This window comes from Lithobates pipiens, unplaced genomic scaffold (genome assembly GCF_037356315.1).
Source record: "Lithobates pipiens isolate NorthernLeopardFrog02 unplaced genomic scaffold, aLitPip1_a1.2 Scaffold_35, whole genome shotgun sequence".
Taxonomy (NCBI): Eukaryota; Metazoa; Chordata; class Amphibia; order Anura; family Ranidae; genus Lithobates; species Lithobates pipiens.
Genome location: NW_027507811.1, coordinates 10,323,909 through 10,335,991, shown reverse-complemented (window position 1 = coordinate 10,335,991; position 12,083 = coordinate 10,323,909). Strand labels below are relative to the sequence as shown.

General features: G+C 47.9%; 2 protein-coding genes across 2 annotated transcripts; both read left to right on the top strand.

The window, feature by feature from the left end:
* Positions 1 to 3,707: 3,707 nt before the first annotated feature.
* On the top strand, positions 3,708 to 5,705 carry LOC143955480 (gastrula zinc finger protein XlCGF66.1-like). Its single transcript, XM_077465520.1, has 4 exons — positions 3,708 to 4,595; positions 5,088 to 5,222; positions 5,311 to 5,434; positions 5,551 to 5,705. The coding sequence occupies exons 1-4, from the start codon at positions 4,512 to 4,514 to the stop codon at positions 5,703 to 5,705; spliced, it is 498 nt and encodes a 165-aa protein (XP_077321646.1). The 5' UTR covers positions 3,708 to 4,511.
* A 27-nt stretch (positions 5,706 to 5,732) lies between these two features.
* On the top strand, positions 5,733 to 11,823 carry LOC143955690 (uncharacterized). The gene is given in 4 exon segments (XM_077465801.1): positions 5,733 to 5,950; positions 6,106 to 6,241; positions 6,793 to 8,254; positions 8,256 to 11,823. Coding segments are annotated over 4 exon segments (1,836 nt in total). The 5' UTR covers positions 5,733 to 5,800; the 3' UTR covers positions 8,344 to 11,823.
* Positions 11,824 to 12,083: the final 260 nt, after the last annotated feature.

The following is a 12,083-nucleotide window of genomic DNA, read 5'->3' as shown; positions in this document are numbered from 1 at the left end:
TAACCGCTGGCAACCAATCGCAATTGCTGCCTGATCTGATACAGTAAACTGATTTGGAATCTAACTGCTATTTATTGTATGTCTCAGAGCAGGTGGAGAGTGAAACTGCATGGGAGGGCCCCAAGAAAATTTTTGCCCAGGGTCCAATCAGTATTAAATACGGGCCTGAAGCCATGGAGAAACCCTCAAAGGATCGTCTCACTTTATCTCCAGGTTGTAGAATGGAAGATGAGGACATCACAGGAGATTGTGGAGGAGAAAAGACAATGATCTCCACTATGGATGGTGGACTTCACAGTGTGGATAGACCATGGACTCCCTCCGACTCTGAGCAACCTCGTACTGTGGGGGATGGGGCCGGAATTCAGGGGGAGAAGATATTTTCCTGTCCTGATTGTGAGGAAACTTTTGGCTCCAAATTAAATCTTAGTGTACTTCAGAGATCCCTCACTGTGTGTTCTTTTTATTATGACCATACGACAACAATAAAATTGAAGACTGAATTTGCAGTGTGTCAGGTCACCTAGAGGCGAGGTGACAGGTGCACACCGTAGGGATCCGGAGTGCACCGCAAGGTTGTGGACCCTACGGCTGACTGCTGCAGACGGGGGACAGATCCCACTGGGGATAGAGCGTGAGATTCCCTGGGGCGCGGAGTCTAAGAGCCAGCAGGTGTTCACCAGAGCCTCCAGTGGTGAGGATGGACTAGGCTGCAACTGGCTCCAGGTCGCGACCCCCAGGGTCCCCCAGCTCACACCCACAGTAGGCAACAGGAGGATAGGGATGGTGAGGGACAAAGCCAAGGTCGGGGCCACAAGCAGACAAGGATAGTCGGGTACACCCCAAAAGGTCAGGATCACAGGCAAGCAGGGATAGTCAAGACACGCCAAAGTCGGTAACGGAAAACCAGTAGCAGAGCACACGGCAGGAAACAGGAAGCTAATACACAATGGATACACAATGGTTGATCAGCACTGATTGCCTGCAGTGCACAGGTTAATATAGGGCTCCCTGATAAGGCCTGGGGTGGAGCCCTGCTTAGAGGAGAGGTTATAAAAAACCCCAGGTGGAAGTGGCTGGCTTCTTAGTCTGAAGACATGAGGGGAGGTAAGCAAACACAGGAAGATCACTGCATAACCATGACACAGTGGTGCCGGTGTCCCATCATATAAGGTCCCCCATCAGATAGTGTCCGCTGTGTACATGCGCATGCGCAGTACACAGCAACACAGATTACGAAAATAGCCAAGGATGAACAGCGCCTGCGCTGTGAGTCAAGGTTCTAGCCCCACCATCCAAGTGGACATAGAGTAGGAATAAAAAAGAGCTGAGCGCAGCGAGGCCGAGCCCGAAGCGTGGCGAGCGGGCCCTCTAATTTTCACAACCCTATGTCCGCTTGGATGGTGGTGCTACCACCTCCACTCACGGCGCAGGTGCCGTTCAGCTTTTGAGATTTTCCGAAGTTTCTTCTGCCCCGTACTGCGCACTATATGATGGCAGGACACTATCCGCCAGAACACCGGCTCTTCTATGTACATTTGTGGTTCGTTTCAGGATTTGGGAGGGAAATCCTGAGCCAGAGCACCTGGATTAGTTGTGCCGCCGTCCATCCCATCATTTGGCTTTTCTGTTCAGAGTGTTGTCTTGATGAGAATGTCTTGATGGAAGTGATCTAACCTAACCCTCTCATATCTATTGATGATGTTTTTATATTTTTTCCAGGACACGCCATGGAGAAACCCTCAAAGGATCGTCTCACTTTATCTCCAGGTTGTAAAATGGAAGATGAGGACATCACAGGAGATTGTGGAGGAGAAAAGACAATGATCTCCACTGTGGATGGTGGACTTCACAGTGTGGATAGACCATGGAATCCCTCCGACTCTGAGCAACCTCGTACTGTGGGGGATGGTACCGGAATTCAGGGGGAGGAGACATTTTCCTTTCCTGATTGTGAGGAAACTTTTCGCTCCAAATTAAATCGTTGTATACTTCAGAGATCCCTCACTTCGTGTTCTTTTTATCATGATCATACGACAACAATAAAATTGAAGACTGAATTTCCAGTGGCATATTCAGTCCGGCCATAAAGCGTCCGCCCCCTACTGCATATGTGCAGTACGGGGCAGAAGAAGCTTCGTAAAATTTCCGAAGCTGAGCGGCGCCTGTGCCGTGAGTGGAGGTGGTGGCCCCACCATCCAAGCAGAGATAGGGTTGTGAAGATTAGACGGCCCCTCGCGGGCGAGCTTCACTCGCCAAGCTTCGGGCTCGGCCTCGCTGCGCTCAGCTCTTTTTTATTCCTACTCTATGTCCACTTGGATGGTGGGGCTAGAACCTGGACTCGATTTGGAACAACGAATATATGAAACAAATCAGAATATAGGAAATTAATCATTCTAACATAATGAATAGGATGAAAAAAAATTATTAAATTAACCAATGAATCCGAAACAAAGTGAATTATTCCGTTGCGCACATCTCTACTCCTATTTCCCTGTGAGTCCTGCACCTCAGTGCAGTCTTATGAGTATTCCATGTACTGCCTGCCTGTAAGACCAGCACTCCACTTCTGCATTAGACTCCTGCCATTCCAGTGACTCCTATATTTCGTCATTTCCAAAATCCTCAAATCAATGCTTCCCTGTACCAGATCAGCTGTAACCTACACAGAAGGTCCACCATCCTGACCATTCACGATAACACCATTCATGACTAGGGTTGCCACCTGTCCAAGATTCACCCGGACAGTTCGGGTTTGGAATCATGCGTCCAGGTTTCAGACTGCCCGAAACCCGGACACATTATTTAGGCTGGACTAAGACTTACCAGCAGGGGTTGCTGGCTGCAGTTGTCTGAGCTGAGAGTGTCTGTTATACACTTTCACACTGCCCAAAGCCAGCCCTAACAACCCTCCCACCCAAAACACCCCTACCCCTCTGCGTCTGCCCACACTCCAATCCTCGGCACTGCGCCTCAGAAAAGGAAAGTTGGGGGGTCGGAAATTTGAAGGCCAGCAACCTCAGATACATCTGGATGAGAGGTGCTGACTGCCAAGGGGTGAGTGAGCTCAACATCCATCCCTGTCTGTGACTAAAGTCTCCCCCCCCCCTTCTCTCTCCTGCCTCTGAGTGAGTACACTAAGGTAAATCAGGGTTCTCAGAGCACCCCTTACATCAGAGTTCCCCTTTACACCAGAAGCCACAGTTTTCCCCCTTACATCTGTACATCAGAATTCTCAGTGTTCCCTCTTAAATCAGGGTTCCCAGAGAATCCCTTATGTTAGAGTCCCCAGAGTTCTCCCTTACATCAGAGTCTGCGGAGTCCCCCCTTACAGTGAAAGGGAACTCTGTGTGTTGTGATGTAAAAGGGGAACTCTGTGGACTCTGATGTAAAGGGGGGCTCTTGTTATTAACTTCATATGATCAGAAATGTTATTTAATAGCAAAATATATGTATAGTTTATACTATAAAAAAATAAAATTGCTGTGTGCTGCTAAAGTGTTTCAGGTTTGACTTGAAAAGGTGGCAACTCTATTCATGACATACTATACATGACGGGTTGGTTGTTTGTCCAAGTGGCCAAACAGCCAAGGTGGTGATCTCCCTTCTTCCCAGACAGGAAGTCTCTATGGAAGACAGGAAGTGATGTCAGCTAAAGAAAGGAAGTGACGTCAGGTACAGACAGGAAGTTGCGGGTGAGAGGTAAGTTGGGAGGAAGGGGAGAGGAGACATTGCTGAAACTGGCAGCAGAGGAGGTAATAAGATCTTATTTTCTATTTACACCCAGTAACCGCCCCGTCATGTCCATCCTCTTCCTCCATAGTCACTGTGACGTCTTTTATCTCCAGCAGATGATGAAACACACATTTATAGTGTGGGAACCTAGATTAACCCCTTCGGGGGCAGAACATTCCCCCACTCGTGGGGCCGGAACATTGTCTTCATTTTGGAGATGTCTCACCTTTCCCACCAATCACTTTCTCACCTCATCAGATTATACCGCTTTTATTTGTTACAGTGGATTGGATAATGTATGTCTTTATTTTATAAGATTATAATAGGAAGAAAGAGGAAAATAGAATTCATAGTAACTGTTTCCATAATGATCTGATTCCCAGATAGTCATCCTAAAATGTGATCAGTAAAGTCTCCGTACACGGGGACCACGGGAATAGGATGTGTCCTGGCAAAGCCTAAAGACAAAGTTCATCTTTCAGTTTAGGAGAGGAGGGACGCACCCGGGAGAAATGATTCTGTGTAGAGAAACCTCGCAGAGTGTCCCTCACAGCTCCTCCTCCCAATGTCCTTCCAATCAGAGTCAGAGACTCCCATGACATCACACTGACCTCTCAGCCTCAATGTGTGTCTACACTCAGTGGGGACTATATGTATATCTGTAGCAACCCTCATATTATCCACCCCCATCCTAATTTTGTACAACCAGTACAGTCCAGACAATTCTCTGTTATCAATTATTGGTTTACAGGAAACCTGTATAGATCACATGACCAATGAAGATGGAGGAGGACCAGAGTCACATGACTGAGAAGATACTAAACCTCACCCTGGAGATCATCTACCTGCTGACCGGAGAGGTGAGGAGGATTCTGGGAGGTCACATGACATCACTCTTACCTCTATTAATAAAACACAGACCTGACCGGAGAGGTGAGGAGGATTCTGGGAGGTCACATGACATCACTCTTACCTCTATTAATAAAACACAGACCTGACCGGAGAGGTGAGGAGGATTCTGGGAGGTCACATGACATCACTCTTATCTCTATTAATAAAACACAGACCTGACCGGAGAGGTGAGGAGGATTCTGGGAGGTCACATGACATCACTCTTATCTCTATTAATAAAACACAGACCTGACCGGAGAGGTGAGGAGGATTCTGGGAGGTCACATGACATCACTCTTATCTCTATTAATAAAACACAGACCTGACCGGAGAGGTGAGGAGGATTCTGGGAGGTCACATGACATCACTCTTATCTCTATTAATAAAACACAGACCTGTCCGGAGAGGTGAGGAGGATTCTGGGATTCTAACATGATATTCCTATTGGTTCTCCAATACAGAGATTTCCTCTTGTGAAGTCAGGTGATCATATGACCATCACAGTGCCTCCATGTGACTCCCTAAAACCTGAGAGACACAACATGGAGAAGATTCTAGAAGTCACCAAGAAGATGATGGAGCTGCTGACAGGAGAGGTGAGGAGGATTCTGGGAATTCTGGGACATTATCCAGTAACAGACAAGGGATGTGTCTGGATGGTGACTGTATCATTGTGTGTGTCAGGTTCCTATAAGGTGTCAGGATGTCACTGTCTATTTCTCCATGGAGGAGTGGGAGTATTTAGAAGGACACAAGGATCTCTACAAGGACGTCATGATGGCCAATCAGCCGCCCCTCACATCACCGGGTAAGAGGAGACTTTATTGTAAAGGAGAGAGCAGTACGGAGGCTCCACCTAGATCCCCCATCATCTGATAAACACATAGAAACAATGTATTCAGTCAGTGTGTGTGTTTCCTACAGATGGATCCAGTAATGGGAACCCACCAGAGAGATGTCCCCGTCCTCTGTATTCCCGGGATTCCACACAGGAAGATCACACCATCCCCCACCATCATCAGGTAGATGAGGAACAATTATCGGTAGTTGTGATTTATACACAAGCATGTTTCTTATAACAAATGTTTTATTATGTATTTAGAGTGGAAACCTCAGGGATTATAATGTTGTTGTTAAAGAAGAGTTTAAAGAGGAGGATGAGGAGTATGGGGTGATGAAGGAGTTTTCTGAAGAACACAAAGATCTCACCAAAGACATTATGTTGGAGCCACCTAATACCAGGAACCCACCAGAGAGATGTCCCCGTCCTCTGTATTCCCGGGATTCCACACAGGAAGGTCACACCATCCCCCACCATCATCAGGTAGGTGGAGTTGAGGGTCGGGAACATAAAGTGATTGAACACTCTGACATGTGGAGATGATGTGTGGACTCTACAAGATGATATTTTCTATGTGATCTCACATCATAAATACTTCGATGTTACAGATGTTATTTTCTGCCATTCTGTTGGTTTAGGGTGAAGATCTGATGAACATGAAAGTTGAGGGTGAAGTAGAAGAGACGTATGTGAGGGATGATCAGCAATATACGGAGGAGGCTGGAATGACGAGGACATTCATAGAGGAGGACACTCCTACAGAGATCAGCACAGGTGACCCATCATATATTCTTCTATTATCTCTGCTCTGTTACTGAACACTGATTGGTCCAGAGTAGGGCAGGAGCTGAGTGATATCAGCCAATAATAGGTTGATGACGGTCCCCTCCCTGTACTGATACCCTATTTGCGGTTCAGCTGGCAGTATTAGGTTGTGGGTCACTCCTAGTTACAGTAGCACAGATATGATAACACAGATTGAGCCTTTCTTAGGTCGGTCCCTCTTCTTCCAGAAGACTTATTGCTAAATGTTACCATAAAACTCTGTTACCAGTCTTTTTGAGATCTAAAACCTAGGCTTGTGGTTGTGTAAAGAGCATGGAACTCCCAGTCCCCCATTGGTTCTGCTCTTCTGACAAGGCTGTGTAAATGTAGAAGTGATCTGGGAGGAGGACCAAAGGACTGAAGAGGGGGGAAAAGTCCCGGCTGGTTGGGACCTCCACAGAGAACATCTCCTCACTCATATCTACCTGATCCAGATGGGATCTTGATGGAAGTGAACTAACCCTCTCATATCTATTGATGATGTTTTTATATTTTTCCAGGACACGCCATGGAGAAACCCTCAAAGGATCGTCTCACTTTATCTCCAGGTTGTAGAATGGAAGATGAGGACATCACAGGAGATTGTGGAGGAGAAAAGACAATGATCTCCACTATGGATGGTGGACTTCACAGTGTGGATAGACCATGGAATCCCTCCGACTCTGAGCAACCTCGTACTGTGGGGGATGGGGCCGGGATTCAGGGGGAGGAAACATTTCCCTGTCCTGATTGTGGGGAAAGTTTTCGCTCCAAATTAAATCTTAGTGAACTTCAGAGATCCCTCACAGGAGAGAAGCTTCATTTCTTCCCCGAGTGCGGGAAATGTAATCCACAGAAATCAGACCTCGTTACACATCAAAGATCTCACCCAGGAGAGAAGTCGTATTCCTGTTCCGAATGTGGGAAATGTTTTCCTCGTAAATCAAAACTTGACATACATTACAGAACTCACACGGGGGAGAAGCCGTATCCCTGCCCTGAGTGCGGGAAAGTTTTTTCACGGAAAACCAGCCTTTCTGTCCATCTGAGATTGCACACAGGCGAGAAGCCGCATTCCTGCTCTGAATGCGGAAAGAGCTATACACAGAAACTAGAACTTATATTACATCAAAGATCCCACACGGGGGAGAGGCCATATTCCTGCCTTGAGTGCGGGAAATGTTTCTCAGATAAGAACAGTCTTTCCAGACATCACAGATCCCACAGAGGTGAGAAGTTGTATTCCTGCCCCGAGTGCGGGAAATGTTTTGCACGGAGGCCCGACATTTCCAGACATCTGAGGTGGCACACGGGTGAGAAGCCGTATCCCTGTCCCGAGTGTGGAAAATGTTTTCCGCAGAAATCAAGACTTGCTGTTCATCAGAGATCTCACACGGGGGCGAGTCCATATTCCTGCCCTGAGTGTGGAAAACTATTTGCAGAGAAGAGCAGTCTTTCCAGACACCAGAGATTGCACACGGGCGAGAACATGCACACCTGCTTCGAGTGCGGGAAATGTTTTTCACAAAAATCAGACCTCGTTAAACATCAGAGGTCTCACACGGGGGAGAAGCCGTTTTCCTGCCCTGAGTGCGGGAAATGTTTTTCAAACAAGTCCCACCTTAGCATACATCGGAGGTCTCACACGGGCGAGAAGCCGTATTCCTGCCCGGAGTGCGGGAAATGTTTTTCGCAGAGGTCCCACGTTTACTCACATCAGAGGGCTCACATGGATGAGAAGCCGTATGCTTGTTCAAAGTGCGGGAAATGTTTTTCACGGAAGTCCAGTCTTGCTAAACACCAAACATGGCACTTGGGTAAAAAGCCATTTTCCTGCCTTGAGTGTGGAAAATGTTACAGATGGAAATCAGACCTTGTTGTACATCAGAGGTCACACACGGGCGAGAAGCCATATTCCTGCCCTGAGTGCGGGAAATGTTTTACACAAAAGTCTCATCTTATCAAACATCAGAGAACCCACACAACCCTCAAGGTGTCCTGAGTGCGGGAAAGGTCTTCTATATCGATCAGATTTTGCTGTACATCAGAGATCTCACACTGGGAACTGGTGACACCCACCAGAGAGGTGACAGGGCCACCATCAAGGGGGGACCGCCACATGTAGAGGGTCCTGGCGTCACAAGCAGTTTTGCCAATGATTCTTCTGTACTGCAGTCCCACCTCCCGCCCGCCGCTGCCAGCATTAGTGGTCGGTTGCCTGGTGCCTAGCAACCAACCGCGTGATAGGTCCGCCCCCAGCATTCAGTTAACGGAACTTCCTCCTCCAGACCTGGCTGCTGCAATGTGTTCCCGAGCCCACCAAATTCCACCCATTGAGTCCTGCCCACTATGTCCCACCCACAGAGTTCCAGCTACTGGGTCCCAGCTCCCAGGGAGAATTCAACGTGGGGGACACTAATGAGGGGGCCTCTAATGATGGTGGACACTGATGGAGGACCTCTAATGATGGGGACATGGATGGAGGACCTCTACTGATGGGGACACTGATGGGGGACCTCTAATGATGGGGACACTGATGGGGGACCTCTAATGATGGGGACACTGATGGGGGGCCTCTAATGATGGGGACACTGATGGGGAGCCTCTAATGATGGGTACACTGATCGAGGACCTCCACTGATGGGGGACTTCTAATGATGGAGACACGGATGGGGGACCTCTAATGATGGGGGACTTCTAATGATGGGGACACTGATAGAGGGACCTCTAATGATGGGGACATGGATGGGGGACTTCTAATTATGGGGACATGAATGGAGGACCTCTAATGATATGTACACAGATGGAGGACCTCCACTGATGGGAGACTTCTAATGATGGGGACACTGATAGAGGGACCTCTAATGATGGGGACATTGATAGAGGGACCTCTAATGATGGGGACACTGATAGATGAACCTATAATGATGGGGACACTGATGGGGGACCTTTAATAATGGGGACACTGATGGGGGACTTCTAATGATGGGGACATGGATGGGGGACCTCTAATGATGGGGACACTGATCGAGAACCTCCACTGATGGGGGACTTCTAATGATGGGGACACTGATAGAGGGACCTCTAATGATGGGGGACCTATAATGATAGGGGACTTCTAATGATGGGGGACCTCTAATGATGGGGACACTGATGGAGGACCTCTAATGATGGGGACATGGATGGAGGACCTCTACTGATGGGGGACCTCTAATGATGGGGACACTGATGGGGGACCTCTAATGATGGGGACACTGATGGGGGACCTCTAATGATGGGGACACTGATGGGGGGCCTCTAATGATGGGGACACTGATGGGGAGCCTCTAATGATGGGTACACTGATCGAGGACCTCCACTGATGGGGGACTTCTAATGATGGAGACACGGATGGGGGACCTCTAATGATGGGGGACTTCTAATGATGGGGACAATGATAGAGGGACCTCTAATGATGGGGACATGGATGGGGGACTTCTAATTATGGGGACATGGATGGAGGACCTCTAATGATATGTACACAGATGGAGGACCTCCACTGATGGGAGACTTCTAATGATGGGGACACTGATAGAGGGACCTCTAATGATGGGGACACTGATAGATGAACCTATAATGACGGGGACACTGATGGGGGACCTCTAATAATGGGGACACTGATGGGGGACCTCTAATAATGGGGACACTGATGGGGGACTTCTAATGATGGGGACATGGATGGGGGACCTCTAATGATGGGGACACTGATTGAGAACCTCCACTGATGGGGGACTTCTAATGATGGGGACATTGATAGAGGGACCTCTAATGATGGGGGACCTATAATGATAGGGGACTTCTAATGATGGGGGACCTCTAATGATGGGGACACTGATGGAGGACCTCTAATGATGGGGACATGGATGGAGGACCTCCACTGATGGGGGACTTCTAATGATGGGGGACCTCTAATGATGGGGACACTGATGGGGAACTTCTAATGATGGGGACACGGATGGGGGACCTCTAATGACGGGGACTTTGATGGAGGACCTCTAATGATGACGACATGGATGGGGGACCTCTAATGATGGGGACAGTGATGGGGGACTTATAATGATGGGGACACTAATAGAGGGACCTCTAATGATGGGGACACCGATGGGGGACCTCTAATGATGGGGACACCGATCGAGTACCTCCACTGATGGGGAACTTTTAATGAAGGGGACACTGATGGAGTACCTCTAATGATGGGGACACTGATGGAGGACCTCTAATGATGGGGACACTGATGGAGGACCTCTAATGATGGGGACACTGATGGAGGACCTCTAATGATGGGGACACTGATGGGGGGCCTCTAATGATGGGTACACTGATCGAGGACCTCCACTGATGGGGGACTTCTAATGATGGGGACACGGATGGGGGACCTCTAATGATGGGGGACTTCTAATGATGGGGACAATGATAGAGGGACCTCTAATGATGGGGACATGGATGGGGGACTTCTAATTATGGGGACATGGATGGAGGACCTCTAATGATATGTACACAGATGGAGGACCTCCACTGATGGGAGACTTCTAATGATGGGGACACTGATAGAGGGACCTCTAATGATGGGGACACTGATAGAGGGACCTCTAATGATGGGGACACTGATAGATGAACCTATAATGACGGGGACACTGATGGGGGACCTCTAATAATGGGGACACTGATGGGGGACCTCTAATAATGGGGACACTGATGGGGGACTTCTAATGATGGGGACATGGATGGGGGACCTCTAATGATGGGGACACTGATCGAGAACCTCCACTGATGGGGGACTTCTAATGATGGGGACATTGATAGAGGGACCTCTAATGATGGGGGACCTATAATGATAGGGGACTTCTAATGATGGGGGACCTCTAATGATGGGGACACTGATGGAGGACCTCTAATGATGGGGACACGGATGGAGGACCTCCATTGATGGGGGACTTCTAATGATGGGGGACCTCTAATGATGGGGACACTGATGGGGAACTTCTAATGATGGGGACACGGATGGGGGACCTCTAATGATGGGGACATTGATGGAGGACCTCTAATGATGACGACATGGATGGGGGACCTCTAATGATGGGGACAGTGATGGGGGACTTATAATGATGGGGACACTAATAGAGGGGCCTATAATGATGGGGACACCGATGGGGGACCTCTAATGATGGGGACACCGATCGAGTACCTCCACTGATGGGGAACTTTTAATGATGGGGACACTGATGGAGTACCTCTAATGATGGGGACACTGATGGAGGACCTCTAATGATGGGGACACTGATGGAGGACCTCTAATGATGGGGACACTGATGGAGGACCTCTAATGATGGGGACACTGATGGGGGACCTCTAATGATGGGGACACTGATGGGGGACCTCCACTGATGGGGATTTTAATGTAAATAGTTACTGCAAAGCTTTGTTCTGACACCTGTACATATGAAGCCCTGTCCTTACTTTTTGGGCAAGACTCTAATGTTCTAAAACACAATAAAGTTCTACTTTGTCACTTGCTCATGTTGTCTAACAATTTCCAAGGTTACTCCACCACTTCTTTATTATTATTTCATTAAATTTTATGATACTGTACGTTATATTTTGTTTCTTATATTGTTAATATGGGATTATTTAACTAGTACGTATAATCATTAATTTGAAAATATATTTTGATTGCTTTTCCTTTTCTCTTTCTTTTTTTTCTTTTATTTATAATAAATATTTTTGGAAATTTGTTTAGATATTTTATAAATGTCTGTGTTTCTGGCCGCACTGC

Excerpts from the sequence above, each read along its gene's own strand:
- LOC143955480 (XM_077465520.1), top strand. The coding sequence starts at position 4,512 with ATGAAGATGGAGGAGGACCAGAGTCACATGACTGAGAAGATACTAAAC. Across the intron at positions 4,596-5,087 it reads TCTACCTGCTGACCGGAGAG|AGATTTCCTCTTGTGAAGTC; the intron begins GTGAGGAGGATT and ends TCTCCAATACAG. Across the intron at positions 5,435-5,550 it reads GCCGCCCCTCACATCACCGG|ATGGATCCAGTAATGGGAAC; the intron begins GTAAGAGGAGAC and ends TGTTTCCTACAG.